This window comes from Anabrus simplex, chromosome 7 (assembly GCF_040414725.1).
Source record: "Anabrus simplex isolate iqAnaSimp1 chromosome 7, ASM4041472v1, whole genome shotgun sequence".
NCBI classification, from domain to species: domain Eukaryota; kingdom Metazoa; phylum Arthropoda; class Insecta; order Orthoptera; family Tettigoniidae; genus Anabrus; species Anabrus simplex.
Genome location: NC_090271.1, coordinates 145,496,853 through 145,517,233, shown reverse-complemented (window position 1 = coordinate 145,517,233; position 20,381 = coordinate 145,496,853). Strand labels below are relative to the sequence as shown.

The 20,381-nt window shown below is 37.3% G+C and overlaps 1 protein-coding gene across 4 annotated transcripts in view; it reads left to right on the top strand.

Annotated features, from left to right (window-relative positions):
- tws (protein phosphatase 2 regulatory subunit tws) overlaps positions 1 to 20,381 on the top strand; it is a 905,968-nt gene that overhangs the window by 837,639 nt on the left and 47,948 nt on the right. For all 4 annotated transcript variants that reach the window (XM_067151365.2, XM_067151366.2, XM_067151367.2 and 1 more), the window contains one exon: positions 10,919 to 11,134. In XM_067151365.2, the coding sequence (XP_067007466.1) occupies positions 10,919 to 11,134 (216 nt within the window). The remainder of the gene's footprint in view (positions 1 to 10,918; positions 11,135 to 20,381) is intronic.

The following is a 20,381-nucleotide window of genomic DNA, read 5'->3' as shown; positions in this document are numbered from 1 at the left end:
AGAGAAACAACTAAAAGGGTGTTTTCAGAAGAAGAATGACAACGAAGATCAGAGAAAATGAAGAAATACTGGAAGAACAGAAAAGAAAAAAACCATAAGACATCATAGAAGACTGGACAGAAATTGACTACAGTGGTCCAATGCGGTTGTAAAAGCACAATAATAATAATAAAGAGAATGGTTGCCTTGTACTTCCTCTTTAAATAACAATCCCCACCACTCACAGTAATTGGTATGTTGGCCTGGAATTAGTCTTCTTTTATGAGACAGGGGTTCTTTATATTGGTTCTGTGAACAATCGCCACTGAAGTGCAGAAAATTCCTTCTGACTTCATACCAAACTGCTTTAGGATGGTAAGATTGGATTTTGATTTGAAGTTTTTCGTGAACTGAAAAGGCTGATCGATGCATAGACCTGATTCTGTGACCATTCTTTTGTGAGCTGATGAATGAAGAAAGACATAATGGTATTTCATGCATATAAAGCAACAGAACATATTGTTAAATAGGTCCATAGTAGTAATAAGGGATCTTACAGTGAATTGTTTACTGGCCTGCTAAATTCCTGTGGCGATTTTGAAAGGAAAAGGGCAGAAAGTTATATTGAACATCTCGCATGATGAGATTCACGGTGTGGCTGAAAATCTGTTTAGAAAGTGCCAAGCATGTTTGAGCTGAGGGATGCCACTTTGAGCTTGTCCTTTAATGCCAGGCAAGCTTTTCTTCTCTTAGTTCCATTAGAAATAGCTTTTCTGTGATTTGACATGGAGTAGCTTGCAGATATGACACATTTTACTGTCCAGTGGATGAGTATCAATGCTGCACCTACGATGGCTTGGGTGGTGGTGGTGGTGGTGGTGGTGCTGCTGCTGCTGGAGTAGTTACAAAATAAACACCCTGTAAAATAACTATAGCTAGAGGTGTGAAATCTGATTAGCTTTAAAAGTTAAAATATAACAAAGAAATAAGTAGCAAAAATAATTTGAAGAAAAAGCTTTTGTTAGCTGTAACCTGTTTTGCAATTGGGCGAATTGAAACATTAGGCCTATATAAACGGACATATAACATGGTTGATTGCAGTGTTCAGTTCTATAACTAGACCTGTAATAGTTTCAGTAATATTGCCAAAATAAGGAAATAAACTAACACTAACAAAATTCATAACATTGCAAAGCCACGAATGCATGAGTTTTGGTCATATATGTGAATTAAGGGATAACAAACCTTGCGGCATTTTCAACAGTTCCTACCTTCATTGCTTTCCAGAAAAACATTGAAACTGAATGAACTTGTGTGTTTAAATTTAACAATAACCTGGGATTATTGTAATTTAATAAACAACAATCCAAATATTACAAATTACAAACAGCGCGCCTTCACCCCTGCTAGGGACGAGCTCCATGTGCTCTATAAAAGACTATTGAGCATGCATGATTGAGGGTATAAATTTGCTGACTTTCTCATATGTAAAGAAAGAAAAAAAAAGTCTGAAACTTATTCTTCAAATTTGAAACTTTGGATGAGACTACTGTAGAGCCATGCTGTAAGTTTTGATGTAGAATACTTACCATGTGATTGGTATCATGTAGTCAGTAGTATCTAGTCAGTATGGGTTTGAAATTTTCCCACCACGTTGGTAGTAGATATGCTCAGCTGTAGCTCCAAGTAGTGCGGAACTTTCCTTACAATATTCAGGCTCCATAAATTCAAGACTCTCACAATAAGCCCTTTGACGCTCAGCATTGGTAATGTTGACTTTATTCTAACAAGACACTCCAGCCTCTCGAAACTGTGTAGTGTCCATATGTCACGACATGTAAAAGAAAGGAATTATTCATACTTATTTGCCACAAGATGAATCAAATGACACCTCGAGTGATGTGCCTTCCACTTAGCTGCATGGTATGGCAAATTTAGTACCTGAAGACGTTTGTCATATGGAGCTCGGGTCCTTATTCCTGGGTACATTGGTTCTTTCCCTTTACAGCGAAGAATTGGACAGTATTGCTGGCCCGGTGGTGTAGAGGTAGCATGCCTGTCTCTTACCCGGAAGCCCTGGGTTCAATTCCCGGCCAGGTCAAGGATTTTCATCTGGATCTGAGGGTTGGTTCGAGGTCTACTCAGCCTACGTGATTAAAATTGTGGAGTTATCTGACGGTGAGATACTGGCCCCGGTGTAGAAAACCAAGAATAGCAGCCGAGAGGATTTGCCGTGCTGACCACATGACACTTCGTAATCTGCAGGCTTTCGGGCTGAGCAGCGGTCACTTGGTAGGCCAAGATCCTTCAGGGCTGTATTCCCATGGGGTTAGGTTTTTTTTATTGGACACTTTTTAAATCACATTTTTTGTGCTTGTGATATTTTCATGTCTCTAGTTATAGCTTGCGACATGGAAATTTGTTAAACCTGCATTTTCCTCCAAAATTCACACATCCCTTTTGGAAATACAATCCTTGAAATGCTTGGCATTGTCACATGCAACAAATGAAGAAAGATTGCCGTAAGCAACCTGGTACTGTATTTTGAAGTTGGTCCAATGACTTATACCTTAGGCCCCTTTAAACAAGCAGCATCATTTTGAAGTATATGATTCATCCTTCAGAGCCAACCTTATACTACAAATTGAGTACGGCTTTACATGGACAGCTCTACTTGCAGTTACCAAAATTGATTGACGATAACACCACTTCAGATGGTGTGAAACCAGGTGGGTGAGACCCAGTAGGAGTTCATGCTGAATTACATTGGATTGGATGTTCTGCTCTGTGATGACAGTCCATTGCAGTGATTGTAATAGACAAATCTAAATTCGTATTGCATATGGGAAGTGCTAACTGAGGTGTTGTGCATCTGTCCTCCAACCTCGCAGAAACGCTTTACTCCATGTCGAACCAGTTTGAAGTTCCCAAAAATATACAGAAAAAATGCAGGTAAACCTGCTGTACCAGGAAAAGTTGTTGGGCTAAGGAGCATGGGAAAGGTCTCGGGTAGTGATCGATTCTTAGGAGCCGGTACAGAGAAAGGAGATCACAGAGCGAAATAATAGGTTATTTTGCTAAATGAAAATTTATTCAAAAGTCTAGTCACATAAATAACTTTCTTAAGCTGAGAAATTACTTGGAAGTATATTCTTGCTTATATGTTCAACCAAAATTGAAATTCTGAGAATTCTTTGCTATAAATGTTGAAAAATAAACTTATTTCTTTATGAAATTCGTAAGTTAAACATGGTTTTGCAAGTCTTTAGAATGTTCTGGAATAAACACTTGTTTTCATAAATTACTTTCATATGAAACCTGAAGTCTTTCTAAATCAATATCTAGTCTTTTTCTAAGTTTTACACTTTACATTAATATTTGAATAATTGGAAATTAAATCATTTTTAAGCTCGTAAAGTCTGTTTAAATTATTAAATTAATTTTCACTGGAAAATCAGTTGGCACTTGTAACGTAGCACTTTAAAAGAATGATTTAAAAATAAAAATGTGCCTCTTCAATAAGTCAGTAACTGTCTAGTGCAATAAATAGTTTTTAAAGTAATCACTTTCTTTTACCAGTTTAAAATGCTAAATGCACTCATATCACCTGAGAGTTTTTAGGAGGCTGGAACTGGCGACTGCGGTTCAACGAACACCAACTGGAACTCCATCGATGTTGTCAACACCACATCGAACCACGTACCATCTCCAACGTCGTACCACGTTCCATTTCCCTCGCTGTACCACGTATTACATCCCTCGTCGAACCACGCCACTATGTCCCATGTCGAGTCAGGTGTTGAATTGATGTGAGGATTAACACTCGGTCAAGATTTCTGGTGTTGTATAATGTTGTAGACACGCGAGAAAGTTCAATTGACAATTGATCTGAGTGTTAAAAAATAGCACTGTCTGGTTAGTTGAATATTCGCAAGTCAATGATAAATAGCATTCATAATTGCACTTTGAATCACACATCTATTATGTGCACTTTGAATCACAGTCTGTTATGTACACTTTAAATCACAGCTCGTTATATAACAACTTCAAAGTGATGCTCACTTTTAAATAACTATGGCTTTTAAATGAATAAAGCACAGTCTGAAGTGTTCGTGATTTTGAAACACACGTCACTGTTTGAAGTTTCCACAGTTCTTAAATAGTCACACTTCTTAAGTAATGAGTTTTTAGAAACATAGTTCATATAATGCAGGCTATTTACACTAGAACACGATGTTCTTGACATTCAGAACTCGTATCGTGTTCGGAGTGAAACTTAAAGTTCAAAGCTTATTGGAATGTTTGAGTGCAAGTTCAGTCCATGTCCTATACACACACAATGAGTTTAACTGTCTCTTAGTTATCACCAACACAGATCTTAAGGAAATTTTAATGATATTTAGCTTCACTAGGGTCACTATTTCATAAAAATGTCATAAAATATCCTTTACTCAGTTATACTGTATGCTATCACTGTTCAAACACCAGTCATATTTGAGAAAATTGTCCCCACTCAGCTATGATAATTACCGAGTTCCTAGCTTTCAAAATATTCTAAGTTATGAGAAGTCACAGTTCAACGGTAAACACACGCAGAAATTTTATCCAGTTCAGAGATGTCACTGATAATTACAGAGTTTGAATTAGCACACGAAGTATTTTACAAGTCCGTAACACTGTATAAATTTATAAGTTATTGAGAATAACAGAGTTCAGCTCAATACACGCCGGATTTTTACAAGTCCGTAACACAGCAGGAAATTTTTAAGTATCATCTTAGTACACGCCAGATTTTTCTAAGCCTTAGCACAGCAGAAATCTTACAGCTTCACGTAACACGACACAGCGACAGTACCATCTGACATGGTCAAGTTGTGGATTGCAACTCCTCGAGGTGAGGTTCTTATATACTGGAAGCAGGGCTGGCTCTCTGCTTCAGGTGAAAAAATCTGTTTCTTTTCCACCTTAATATCTCGGAAACCAGTAGGTGGATTTTCTTCAAATTTTGGCTAGTTTTAAAATATGGGCTTCATGATGGTGTACTTCATTTTGTAGATAACAGCCATTAGCAGATATCAGAATTGTTCCAGTAATTTCTAGACGTGTGAGTCGGCAGCACGTGGCGATAACGTCTTCCGGCCAGTTCTCCGCTTGTGACGTAGAGCTATCTCTCTTACTCCCATAGCTTGCAGATGAGTCTCGAATGTTCGCTTGGCACACTGACTCCAAATGCTAGAGCTTTCATATCGTAAATAAATTACGAATTAAAAATACAATGTGCCAGGCCGTAGGCATTCCTGGTTCAGTACATCTCAATTTGTAAGACCCCGATTTCGAGGGACATTGACAATATGAATCACTGACTTGTACAAAACAAGTTTCAGAAAAGCCTGTCTTCTGCTTATCGAAAAAATGTTGATCTAGTATAGACACACTCATATTTATAGAGGTTCAGAGACCTGCGTACATATTATGGAGCTGGCTTTCTTAATGGAGGTGGATCGTCATCTGATGGTACTAACGTCCTGTTTTCATTTAATTTTCATGAGTACCGTTAAGGAGAAACATGTTCATGATTACTTGTAGGACTAGGACTAAGAACTCGCTCTCTTCGTACGAGAGAGGCATCTGTATTTTCCCACATGTACCTTAAGGGGAGTGTGAAAGCACTATACTACCAATGTTAAATTTAACAAATTTAACTAATTCTTTTTTTCCTGGAACCAATCAGGGTAACAAAATGAAACTTTTACAGCTATAGATATGCATTTGTACGCTCTATTTCCTTAAGATACATTTAGTAGAAAGTGAGATGTAATATAATTATAAATTAATGACATTTCTTTGTTTTTCATTCTTTAAAAAAATGTATGGTGCAATTGTCTTTCCTCTACCATTGCAGATCCACATTACCATAATAATGTGTATAAATGGTAAAAAATTCAGAGATCTAGCTGAAGTAGTTCCTGAGAAAATGGAAATGCAAGAAAACGTTTTTCAGAAGCCGCAGTTAAAAGTATGATACTGTTTACAAAATGGAGTGCTTCCGCGCGGTGTTGTGCTGATTATCAAACAGGAAGTGATGTCATAGCAACCTATGTAGCTAACCTGTGAAACATAATTTCCGCTATTATTCAAGACAAACCAGTCTTCTAGAGCATATAGTCCCTGTATAATCGCATTTTTAACTGAATTGCTTGAGTCATCAGTCCATAGACTGGTTTGATGCAGCCGTCCATACCACCCTATCCTGTGCTAACCTTTTCATTTCTACGTAACTATTGCATCCTACATCTGCTCTAATCTGCTTGTCATATTCATACCTTGGTCTACCCCTACTGTTCTTACCACCTACACTTCCTTCAAAAACCAACTGAACAAGTCCTGGGTGTCTTAAGATGTGTCCTATCATTCTATCTCTTCTTCTCGTCAAATTTAGCCAAATTGATCTCCTCTCACCAATTCGATACAGTATCTCGTCATTCGTGATTCGATCTGTCCATCTCACCTTCAGCATTCTTCTGTAACACCACATTTCAAAAGCTTCTATTCTCTTTCTTTCTGAGCTAGTTCTCGTCCATGTTTCACTTCCATACAATGCCACGCTCCACACGACAGTCTTCAAAAACATCTAATTCCGATATCAATGTTTGAAGTGAGCAAATTTCTTTTCTTAACAAAGCTCTTCCTTGCTTGTGCTAGTCTGCATTTTATGTCCTCCTTACTTCTGCCATCGTTAGTTATTTTACTACCTAAGTAACAATATTCATTTACTTCCTTTAAGACTTCATTTCCTAATCTAATATTTCCTACATCACCTGCCTTCGTTCGACTGCACTCCGTTACTTTTGTTTTGGACTTATTTATTTTCATCTTGTACTCCTTACCCAAGACTTACTCCATACCATTCAGCAACTTCTCGAGATCTTCTGCAGTCTCAGATAAAATAACAATATCATCGGCAAATCTCAAGGTTTTGATTTCCTCTCCTTGGACTGTGATTCCCTTTGCAAATTTCTCTTTGATTTCCTTTACTGCCTGTCCTATGTAAACATTGAAAAGGAGAGGGGACAAACTGCAGCCTTGCCTCACTCCTTTCTGGATTGCTGCTTCTTTTTCAAAGCCCTCGACTCTTATCACTGCAGACTGATTTTTATACAGATTGTAGATAATTCTTCGTTCTCGGTATCTGATCCCTATCATCTTCAGAATCATAAATAGCTTGGTCCAATCAACATTATCGAATGTCTTTTCTAGATCTACGAATGCTATGTATGTGGGCTTGTCCTTCTTGATTCGATCCTCTAAGATCGGACATAAAGTCAGGATTGCTTCACGTGTTCCTACATTTCTTCTGAAGCCAAATTGATCTCCCAACTCAGCTTCAGCTTGTTTTTCCATTCTTCTGTAAATAATACGTGTTAAAATTTTGCAGGCATGAGATACTAAACTAATGGTGCGGTAGTTTTCACACCTGTCAGCACCGGCTTTCTTGGGAATAGGTATAACAACATTCTTCCGAAAATCGGATGGGACTTCTCTTGTCTCATAAATCTTGCACGCTAAATGAAATAACCTTGCCATGCTGGTTTCTCCTAAGGCAGTCAGTAATTCAGAGGGAATGTCATCAATTCCAGGTGCCTTGTTCCTATTGAGGTCACTCACAGCTCTGTCAAACTCCGACCTCAAAATTGGGTCTCCTTCATTTCATCAGCATCAACAGCTTCTTTATGTTCCAGAACCAAATTATCTACGTCTTTACCTTGATACAACTGTTGGATATGCTCCTGCCATCTTTCTGGTTTGTCTTCTTTCCCTAGAAGTTGCTTTCCATCTGAGCTCTTAATATTCATACACCTAGATTTCCTTTCTCCAACGGTTTCCTTGATTTTCCTGTATGCAGCATCTACCTTTCCCAGGATCATACAGCCTTCGACATCCTTGCATTTCTCCTTCAGCCGTTCTTCCTTAGCTACCTTGTACTTTCTATCCACTTGATTCTTTAATCGCCTGTATTCTTTTCTGCCCTCTTCATTTCTAGCATTTTTGTATTTTCGTCATTCATCAATCAGGTCTAATATCTCCTGAGTTATCCACTGATTCTTAGTTTATCTTTTCTTCCTTCCTAACATTTCTTCAGCAGCCCTAATGACTTCATTTTTCATGACTCTCCACTCTTCCTCTATTGTGTTTCCTTCAGCCTTTTCATTTAGTCCTTGTGCAACACGTTCCTTGAAACAATCCCTCACACTCTTTTCTTTCAACTTTCTTTCCTTTCTTCAATTTCTTAACTTCAAATGGCATTTTATGACCAACAAGTTGTGGTCAGAGTCCACGTGTGCTCCTGGGAAAGTTTTGCAATCCAACACCTGGTTTCTGAATCTCTGCCTAATCATAATGAAGTCTATTTGATACCTTCCAGTGTCTCCAGGTCTCGTCCACGTATACAGCCGTCGTTTGTGGTGTTTGAACCAAGTATTGGCAAGGACTAAATTATGATCAGTGCAGAATTCAACCAGCCGACTTCCTCTTTCGTTCCTTTGTCCCAATCGAAATTCTCATACTGTACTACCTTCTCTTCCTTGGCCTACCACTGCATTCCAGTCTCCCATCACAATTAGATTCTCGTCACCTTTTACATATTGTATTAAATCTTCTATCTCCTCGTATATTCTTTCGATTTCTTCATCATCCGCTGAACTAGTAGGCATATAGACCTGCACTATTGTGGTGGGCATTGGTTTGGTGTCTGTCTTGACGACAATAATTCTTTCACTATGCTGGTCGTAGTAACTTACCCGCTGCCCTATTTTCTTATTCATTATTAAACCAACTCCTGCATTTCCCCGGTTTGATTTTGTGTTGATAATTCGGTAGTCGCCTGACCAAAAATCTTGTTCTTCCTGCCAACGTACTTCACTTATACCAACTACATTTAACTTTAGCCTGTCCATCTCCCTTTTCAGATTCTCTAACCTACCACAATGATTCAAACTTCTAACATTCCACGCTCCGACTCGCAGAATGTCAGTATCCATCTTCCTGATGATCGCCCCCTCTCGTGTAGTTCCCACCCGGAGATCCGAATGGGGGACTAGTTTACCTCCGGAATATTTTACCCGGGAGGAAGCCATCATCAGTACATCATTCATACAGAGAGAGCTGCATGTCCTCGGGAGTTAGTTACGGCTGTAGTTTCCCGTTGCTTTCAGCCGTGTAGCAGTATCAACACAGCTAAGCCATGTTGAGTATTATTACAATCATCTAGACTGCTGCCCTTGCAACTACCGAAAGGCTGCTACCCCTCTTTCAATGAACCATTCGTTAGTCTGGTCTCTCAACAGATACCCACCCGATATGGTTGCACCTGCGGCTCGGCTATGTGCATCATTGGGACACGCAAGCCTCCCCACCGCGGCAAGGTCACATGGTTCGCAGAGGAGGTTAGCTGAATTACTGCCCATGAATAACAAAAATGGTTTGTGTAAGAACATAATTAAAATATTATTAAAAATACCTACTCAAAAGTTATTAATGAAACATGCACCAAATTAAACAGAACTCCACATATTATGACATAGCATACTAAGAAAATGTATTATTTTCACCAAAATCACCTATACTCCCTCCCCTTAAGTAATTTGATTGTTAATAAATCTTATCAGATTGATTTCAGCAATTTATTCTGATTTGCAAAAGGCTAGTCTGAATTCTTTACAGTGAGATTATGATTATGATTTGACATGGTTGAGGAAGCAGTTAGAAAGGGAAATAGTACTACAAATACCAGAAACCTATATCCTTGAGTGGTAATGAAATGGCATATTACAGAACTCTTTGTTATACTGAATGATTTGTTGAGAATACGAAGGAAGCCAGTATCAGTGGCATTATCTGATGTCACCTGAAAAAATTTTGTTGTTCTTCCAGGATATTAGGCTGTTTCGACATTTAACTACTCTGCAGTTCCCGTTGTCAAAACATTGTTATTATGAAAATGTGAAGAAGCTGAGTGAAGTATAGGGATTGTGTTTGGTTTTCTGGGAGATGCAGTTTTGGTAAAACCATTACAACAGTGAAGTTTTAGCTGAAAATGTTTAAAGCTCTCTTATATCACCAGTAAGATACTTTTAAACTTCAGTTGATTGCTGTTTAAATTTTGTCACAATTAATGATTATTGAAAAATTTATCATGCCAATTATTGGATATTAATTTGGAGACGGTGTTTCTTACAGCAAATTCACTGGAATGTCCTCTGACGCAAAAGTAAATGTATTGTCTAAAATCTTAACCCACATATCTCACTAAAATCAGGAAATATCTGCAGCTTAACATTGTATGTGCAAGGGTTTAATAGATAGTACATCTTATTTCTGAGTGTCACTTCTGACTTTTCCTCTATGCACGCTTAGTTTACAGAACTGTCATGGGCTGTTAGACTACATTGCTGTCTACAAAATAAGTAGATCTACTTCATGGAGTAAATGAAAGAGAGGCCTTCAGCAGGCAGACTTAGGACAAGCAATTGGACTTGCAATTCTAAAGGAAAAAGTTTGCTGTAAGAAAAAGGAAGATAAGATTCCATTATGTTACCATAAATTTTCATAAGGTTTTTCTGTTTTATGTAATTGTTATGAATACAGTAGAAGATATTCATCATCATTATTTCTCAACTCCAGTTTCCCGGGTGTGGTGTACAAGTGCGCGCCATCTCCTTCTGTCTTCATCTATCTTCTGTTTCAGTACATCCATTTGAATCCTCTCTCCTGCGCATCTGATCTTACAAGTAGAAGCTTATCAAGGGAAATTCTGTTCCTTTATGTGGGAAGGAAACAGAGCTTCATTGTGTGGGCCCTTGATGTAACTTGGTAAATTGTTGTGAATGCATTCTTGTCTTGATGGTTGTTACTTTTATCATTATTTACTGTTTAATTTTAGGTGCATGAGTACCTGCGTTCAAAATTGTGTTCGCTGTATGAGAATGACTGCATCTTCGACAAATTTGAATGCTGCTGGAATGGCAATGACTCTGCTATTATGACTGGTTCATACAATAATTTCTTTAGGATGTTTGATAGAACAACTAGAAGAGATTCTACCCTAGAAGCATCAAGAGACATTGCCAAGCCTAAAACAATACTAAAACCTAGAAAGGTAAGTAAAAATTATGGAAAGCTGCAAGAGATAATTGTGACTTTTGTGGAATCTTGCTTGCTTCCTTCACATTTATCTCTAACCTGATGGTCTTTGATTCCAAAAATTTCAGTATAATAGTTGAATATATGTAGTTGGGTAGAATCAAGAAAGGGACAGGGGGACCTCTCCCAAGTTACAGTGCATATAATGAATCATATGTTAATCGTAAGGAGAGTTCTGCGCCTTTATTATTTCTGTACTTCACAGGCTAAAAGTCTTGGAACTCACAATTATCGTACTTTTCTCTTATTACTGGTGCATTGTTAAAAATTTATTATTTTTAGCTTTTATTCATTTTTAACATACTATTTGTATAATTATAATTTCTGATATTTTAAAATAGACATACAACTGTTTACTACCCAACTGCTGCTTTTTTTCAGCCTGTAATGAATGTGAACAAAGCTGGCAGATACTATTGTATTCCTTCAAGTAGATTTCCTTCTAACAATTCTCACAATACCAGAACCTCAAAATTATTAAAACTGAAGTTATGATTATTTACCTCTGAAGTACAGAATTAACTTTCAAGCAAGTGTTTTATTTGGATTATTCATCCTGTGTGCTTGGCAAGAAGCATTAAGGTACAGAATTAAGTGGAATGTATACAATAACACTGTAGTTTAGTATTTTTATGTGATATGGGTTGAATAACATAGTAAGTCTGCGTTCCCGTGTGTTGAGGGTTGAAAAATCAAATCTTATCTCAGTTAGTTGGCATTTAGGAATACTTAAATGCTTGCTTACAAAGAACCCGGTTCAGGGTAAAATACCAGAGCTCTGGAATCTCTTAAAATCGGTACTAATTAAACCCACATTGTTAGCGCAAATTATATGCTCCTCAATCTATTTATGTGGAGTAGTGTTGCTATCATGTATACATACATCGCAGACGTTGAGGATTGAAAAAAAGTTACCTGACATAATTTTGGATGAATAGACTATGCATATTTCTTATAGTTTTGCATTTTTGTTGGTAGTTTGAGTTTGCAGAATTAGTCATATACAGTAACCAATTTCAAAATTTTGGATCAAAACTTTCTAACATTACTTCAGGTATGTCAGATATATTGAGATGTTGGTTGTTTATAGGTTAGGGTAGCTTATGAATTTTAAGTATGGTGAAATGCCTGAAAGGATCTGGAATCCCTAAACTTTAAAACCGTTTAGTCATGAAAATATTCAGTTTGCTAGACATTCTGATCATGTCACTTAATTTTTGAAAAGTGGTTGCAGTGTAATTAGTGTGCTTAGATAAACTTTTTATAATTTTGTGAAACATATATCTTAGTTCCATGAAATGGGGTATCGGAGGTCTTTGGAAGGTGTGATAAGTATGTTCGTGGTGTGTAATAAACTACGAAAGAAATAGCAGCATTTCAGGGAAGATTTTAGAATCAGGTAAAATGTTAGTATAAGCATTATAATTTTTCAAGTTCCTTGTTCCAGCCCTCCCATCACCTTGCAGAAACCCACTTTCCTGAAAAATCCTTTCGTCGTGGCAAATTCGCTGCAAGATTTGGTTTATGGTTGTCAAGTTACTCCCAGGGTAAGGTAAGATGCTTAGTATCAGATTCCTGGTATCCTAATATACCATACTTCTCCTGACCTGGTTCAAGGAGTTGGAATTTTCTAAAGGCAGCCGCCAAGAAGTTTATCGTATTCTTGAGTATAGGAACATAATAGTAGTGGTTTCTGGCCTGGTTGCAGGTTCTCACAACCACCACTTTGTATATTCTTTTAATTACAGATTTCAAGTTAATGTTTCTGAGCAGTGATTTGTTCATTCAAAGCTCTCTGCATAAACACTCGTACATCTTGGTTTCTGTTCAATCCAGCAGAGTGTGTGTAGTGTGTTTGCTTTGCAATCAAACCACAGATTGTATTCACTTGTGAATCGTGCTAGCTTCTGCACTGCTGGTGTTATTAAGCTTTGTCTGGAGAAACTGGTTCACAGTTGATTCTGCAATCCTTGTGGATGGCAGTCAGGAGTATGTTGCTATTTTAATATAACTGTGATTCAGTAGTGCCTTTCCACATTGAATTTAGTGACCAGTTCACTGATAAAACCCTTCAGGTTGCATTCAGCAGAAGAGAAGCTAGAAAAACATTTAGGATGTCCCTCAGCAGTACTAAACATAAAGAAGACTAATAGTTACAGCAAACAATTTACACGCAAGTTCAATTAATCTGTTTATGATGTACGTAATTTGGTTTATGGCTGTGAAAAGAACAGTTTTATTATTTTCCATTCTTGTTGTTTGGCAGGGAAGATAAATGTATCAAAACAGGAATGACAGCTGGCAGACAGGATAAAAAAGCGTGAAACCTTGAAGGCACACACAAATAATGCTTAAGCCTATCATTGTTTGGGAAATTGAACACTGCTAAACAGACATTGAATACAGAAAATCAGTTTGTATTCATAATGAACAAGTTAATAACAATAGATATGTATTAAATATAATAATAAATTGCATGCTATTCTGTGGAGCATTAGAGTTGGTGCTAAGAGGACAAATTTGGTATTTTAATTTTGTATGACTTTTGCAACAACTGATCCTGTAGACTGTTGTCTTATTCATGATATTATAAAGAGAAACTTCCTTCATATTATTGTCAAAAGTTAAAATTTACACTTACACAGTAGAAGTCCGCTATAACGATTCCTGCATATAGCGAGAACCCTGTTGTAACAACAGGTTTTTTATTTACCCTAAAAAATTACTGTGATACAGTAGGACCTTAATGCATCATTCCCGGAACTGTCTTTTTCTGTATTCATCGTTCAGTTTATTTGGTCCCAAAAATGTTCCATATAAACCAATGTTAAATTTCCTTGCATCTGTCGTTTTATTACATCGATCAATGAAAAATTATTTGTTCTCGGCTACAATTTTCTTGTATTGATCGATCGTACGTAAGAAAAATTTACACAAACTTTTTTTAAATTTAGCGAGATTACTCAATGCATATAATAGCGGCAACTTGTTACGCGAGAATGTACAAGTGATTCCGTATTGGTAGTCTTGAGCAAGGATCTTGTAGGCTGGAGTGCTGTGCGCAGGTTATTCATGCGTAACCTCACTACGAGCTTCCTGGTTCCAATGCTTCGCTTCGACCCACTAACCGACCCCTAGATGTAAAAATTAAAACGTAGGCACTGTAAAACTCAAATTTGCCACCATTTTCTGTGTTGCTATATGCTGGCTAGGGCTGCCAACGAGAAAATTGTGCTGTATAAGGGTCACAGCATGCGCCGGATTGATTTTAATTATTCACAAGGTGATTAATCGCGTCATTCCTTGTGGAGTGGTATGGGATGCTAGAGGCCTGTTGACCGCTTTGTTGCTCTCTAATTATCTTGTTACAAGCCGGACCTAACCAAACCAGGCCAATAATCTAGTTTGTAAGTTGGCAGCCTGGCATAGCCCGCTGTCACATCGTCGGAGATGCGCCGTGTTGAATTTCTAACCTCTGTGACATCGTCTGAGCCGAGCTGAGGTAACGGCACCGTATTGGGTGCGGTATCTAACCTATCGTTCGCAAGGGGTCTACGGAATGTTTTCCTAAATACAGGTTATTGTCGTAATATCCACGTATATCCTTAATTTGCAATCAGAGTACTTAAAAGGTTTTCAGTTGTTATGAAATGTGTAAAGAAAAGTGAAACGAAACGGCGTAAATGTTTCACTTTTTATTTTCATCGCGTATATTGAACCGACTTACTCTTCACTGGGGTGTCAGTCTCTCTTCCAATCAACTACACGCCGGCGTTCAAGAAAATCTCCAGCTAGCTATGCCATACAACTCAGGGATTATCCTATTTCAAACTAAAATGTTGTATTTTTTTTAAACGTGAATCCGACTGAGATACGCACCTCAAATATATCCATCATGTTTGCCTGACTAACAGGTCAATAATTCAAAATACGACCAATCTTAAATTCCATCATTTCCATATGAAATTACCTTAATTATTCTTATAACCTATAAATAATATTAATAAGTTAAATTCTTAAATACTAATTTTATTCAAAAATTATTTTTGTACTAATGATAAGTTGTCATTTAAATGATTCTTATGTACATGTAGGTATCTCATCAAAAATTTAGAAAAATATTGACTTGAAGGTATCACTCTAATTATTGGTTTACATTTCACAGTAATAATATATATATATATATTTTTTTTTTTTTTTTTTCAACATCCACGGTCTCGTCTACTCTGATAAACAATTGTGAAGTGGAATTGTATCATTTCAGGAAGCTCTCCTGACCTGACATGGATTACCTCCTACATCTCCTCAGTCTCATATATAAAAAAAAAATTAAAATGTTCAGTCCACTAAACTACCATAAAATAATTCTATGATTCCTTCTGGCTAATTCAGAATTAACGAACTGTTATATTAAGAATGAACTAACATGAAATTATCTGGGAATAGAACTGTCAAATTCTCCTTAAATATCAAATTCTAACTTGTTATTAACTTTTATCAAGATCTTAAATGATTACATAATATTATGTTCTACATATGTACGTAATTATTGAAAGGTTTGTTCGGCCATGTATTTAAAGAATGCTTCTTTTTGGTGTCTCATCCTAACATTATTTCATTTTTGTGACTGTATAATTAATAACGTAGATGGAGTAAGCAATGTTTCACATGTGTAGCTTTCAGTTGCTACCTAGGCTGATATACCAATGAACATAAAAAAATATATATATACATATATATGTTTGATCATACTTGGACATATTCAAAATATTCCCTAAGAAATATGTAATAATTGTTCAATAAAATCTCAACAAGTTTATGTCTAGGTCAAATTAAAGTCGAAATGCTTTATAAATCAAATCACTGAGTGCTAATGGTCAAGGGCTACCGTAGATGAAACTTCCACACTCGCAAATAGCAATAACATAACAGTATGAAGACACTACCGTCAATGATACACTATTCCCACTTAAGTCATTTTAAATATTGAATAACATGTAAAATTTTCTTAGAACATGCCGTCATTATGCTCTACTATAGGTTATCTAGGGTTATTTTGAGGATCGTACATTATTACCAATCTGCAAGTTCACTAACCAAATGTCAATAACTCAAATAATAAGACAAGCCATATTACGTATCGCTATATGTGTCAAATATATCCTGATCCATAACTGCTTGAAATAAACGGACATCAATTCCTTATTCGTCGTCGTATTAATCATAATTCCACGCCTAATATCTCAATGCATATATTATTTATAACATTCACAAGTCTTACCTCAATATTCCCGACGTATATGAGCTCACCGTGAATATAAACATCATTAATTCTTTTCAAAGTACCGCTCAATTCACTATATTCAATATCTCATCAGAATTCATATTATATGGATCAACAACTATCATTTATATCGACGCATACTTCTCTTATCAAAGCATGAAGATATTAAGCCTGTATCAATTTACATTAGGTAAAAGTTGACGTCGTGTCCGCACGTTAACCTATAATTCAATATACTATATATTCTCGTTTGAAATATCTCATTTCACATTATGTACGGCAATATTCTTTGAAAGAAAACTAAACATTGCAAGCAAAGCACATCATTTGCGAGTGTTATCTTTCCTACACATGGGAGTGTTTATCAGTTTTGGAAGATTACCTAAATCCATCAGTTAAACATCAACATTGGTACATTCGCGCTGAAACTCGATATTGAGATCACCTCTCGAAGATATATCGACCTAGCTCTTGTACAATCACCATCGACAACTTGATATCAAATGATACACATATAACTACAATTTAAGAAAAGAAATTTGTGAAACTTAACGTAATCCATCTGCGTTTCTGGACTGGGATGGCTGCTTCCTGGTTCTCCTAGGACGTTCATCTCCGGGTTATCGCTGCATCATGACCGGGCTGCGGCCACGATCCTCGGGTCCGTAAGAATGGTTGGCGGGTTACCGTCAGACTCTCGTCCCATCTTCAGTCTAGCCGGTCATCTCGTAGCTCTTGAAGACATGCATAAAACACATATTTGAAGACATCATTAGCTTGACAACCATGCTACTCGTATACCTTCCTTAAACTATACTTATGTTGAGCAGAGTAGGTTATGATGTGACAAACGTCAATATTTTAATTTGAATTATCTTAAGAGGTATCTTCAATGTTGCCGTGTCTTCACTAGATACATTAATTGATCGATTTTCGTCTTCAATAATAGATCTTTGATACTCTAGTTTACTCGGAACCTGCGCTCCACTATTTACTTCGTTTATTCTTTTTTTTTTTTTTTTAACTCCGCTTGGGATTTCCGTTACGACTACGAAAAATATATTGTCATAACTTTATAATGCAATCTGGTTTTACAAAAATTTAGGAAGTATCCCTTTTAAATCTTCTGTTCTAGTTGCATATCAATTCGTTTGTAAATCTCTTCCTGGTGACTTCATGCGATGTTCACCTGTTCCTATTGTTGTTTCTTCCAATTAAAAGTCACTGCATTCATCTAAATCACGGCCATTTGGATTCCACATGTCTGCACTTTCTTCCAAGATATTCATGGCCTCTTTAATTCTGCACGTCTGTATATTACAAGTCGTATTTTCTGCCGCATGATTCCCGACACTTTATCGCTATTCACGGAAAAACGACGATTTTAATATCGCGATTCTAAATGACCAGGGCAATAAAATGGTACAATATCATGGTTGCAATCTTTTAGTACAGTTATGTATAGTGTGAGCTAAATGGTTAGCGCATGTTGGTCTTTGGTTCAAGGGGTCTTGATCGGGTTGAGGATTTTAACTTTCCTTGGTTAATTCCGATTTTTTGGGAGCTGTATGTGTGCCAAATTAAACATTAGAATTGTCTTGTTACAAGCCGGACCTAACCAAACCAGACCAATAGTCTAGTCTTGTAACTAGTTTGTAAGCTGGCGGCCTCGCATAGCCCGCTGTGACATCGTCGGAGATGCACCGTGTTGAATTTCTAACCTCTGTGACATCGTCTGAGCTGAGCTACGGGAGCGGCACCGTGTTGGGTACGGTATCTAACCTATCGTTCGCGAAGGGTTGATGGAATCTCTTCCTAAATACAGGTTATTGCCGTAATATCCACGTATATCCTTAATTTGCAATCACGCCTATCACGCGACAACTCTAAAGACTGGCTCTGGAGGCCACGCGCCATTGTTGTTTTTATAATATATTTATATAACGAAAATGTCCAAATACAGTACCTGCATTTTTTATTTTTTTATTTCCTCCTATTTTTTGTTACACGCATTTATAGTTTTCCCGCATCCATAGTCATTTTCCCCCTCCCCCTTGAAAAACGATGCATCGAGGTTTTACTGTATTCTCTGTATTATCCTTCGGTTACAAGAACCTTTTGATTTGTTCGTTGTTATGAACAAATTAATGTGTATTACTTTACGCCGTTACAGATATTTATAAGCTCCAGCTTTTATGTTGAATTAAGATCGATCACTTTTCTGCATTGATCGCTCATTATGTGCACGAGCAAGCTCTTGCCAATATTCGAAAGTGATGTTGATTAATAGTACCCATTGATCGCAGCTCTGCCTGGTATAATCAAACATTAGAAGTTCAAAACAAAAGAGGAGAATATGTTTCAGCAATAAGTGTATAATAATGTGGCCACCAGCAGTTCTTAACTCCTTAGAAATAAAGGCTGAAATAAAATGATCACTTGATTTAAATACTGGATACTGGCTAAGTGGTTAGCTTCCTGGCCTTTGGCAAAGAGGGTCCTGGGTTTGATTCCTGACTGGGTCAGGGATTTTTACCTTCATTGGCTAATTCCAATAGCTTGGAGACTGGGTGTGTGTCGTCATCGGCATTAGAATTCATCATAGGTAGGGCCCCATCCTCACAAACGTGCAGGTCGCCCATATGGCTTCAACTCGAAAGACTTGCACTAGGCCTCTTCAGAGGCCACGCCCCAAATACTACATATTCAAATTAAAATAAGAATGCGATACTTCTCAAGGTACTACAGTGTGTACCACTGATTTCAGAGGTTGGTTATGCACTCCTGCATAAGCCCGCCTGGCAGTCATGATCGTTAAGGCATCAAGTCTAAATGATATGACACCGCCATGCTTAGCCTGTTGAAGTTCAGTTGGTCAAAAAGAAAATTCACCATCAAAATGTTGGCTCGCAGGGTATGAGAGGTAGTGGTATACAATTTGTAATCACTAGATTGCTTGGCAAAAGCCTGGATTCAATCAGTAATCTCTCTGCAGTGTTCGTATGGAGTGAGGGCATGACACTGTTGATGATGATTCATCTGTTGGATAAGTCTTGAACAAACCTCTTTGTGCTATTTCACAGGAATAGGCTGTGTGCTGGCACTGTGTTTCACCCTCTTCCTTTCTACTATCATGTCAGGAAGGGCATCCAGTAGTAAAAACCCGCTACTAAGATTCATTTCACTTCATACAAGACCTCATAGAAAAACGGGACAAGGACTGGACACACGCAGTTACCTACCCTCGCATCTGTTTAAATTTCAGAAAGGCTGTTTCCTTGTAAATTTATAGTGAAGAATTTGTCATTACATTGGACGTGAAATTTTTTTTCTTAATACATGCACAGGAAAGGGAGGTTAGGTGACACTGTTTCAAGGAAGAAAATTGAAACCTCTGCCACAGAAGCGTCTGGAGTGAAGGTGAAACAACATCCCACCATCGGCAACCCTGAAGATTGTTTTCCATGTTTTGCTATTTTCGTACCAGGTAGATGGTAGGGGCTGTACTTCAATTAAGGCCACTACCTTCCCAATCCTTGCCCTTTCCTATCGTAGCATCACCAAAAACTTCTGATGTGTTAGTGTCACATTCAACCCCTTGCCAAAAAAACTGAACATACGCATTCAAGGAGTATCAGAAAAGTGATGAGCATGCAAAATATCTGTGAAAATTTTTAACAAACAGATTGCTGTTCGGTACCAATTTGAATTATTTTTGTATCTTTTCTGACTTTTGTAAAGCATGTGATAATACAATAATCCACTGTACCAAGTAAACTTTTCGCTGTTATGAGTTCTCTTTGTAAGGGACTTTTGTTGTACATTTAAAATAAACTGCATCCACCTATAAATTATACTACAAACTGCTACTGCATTACAAACAGAGTAACTGAAGAGTCCACAAAAGTATCTTTACTCC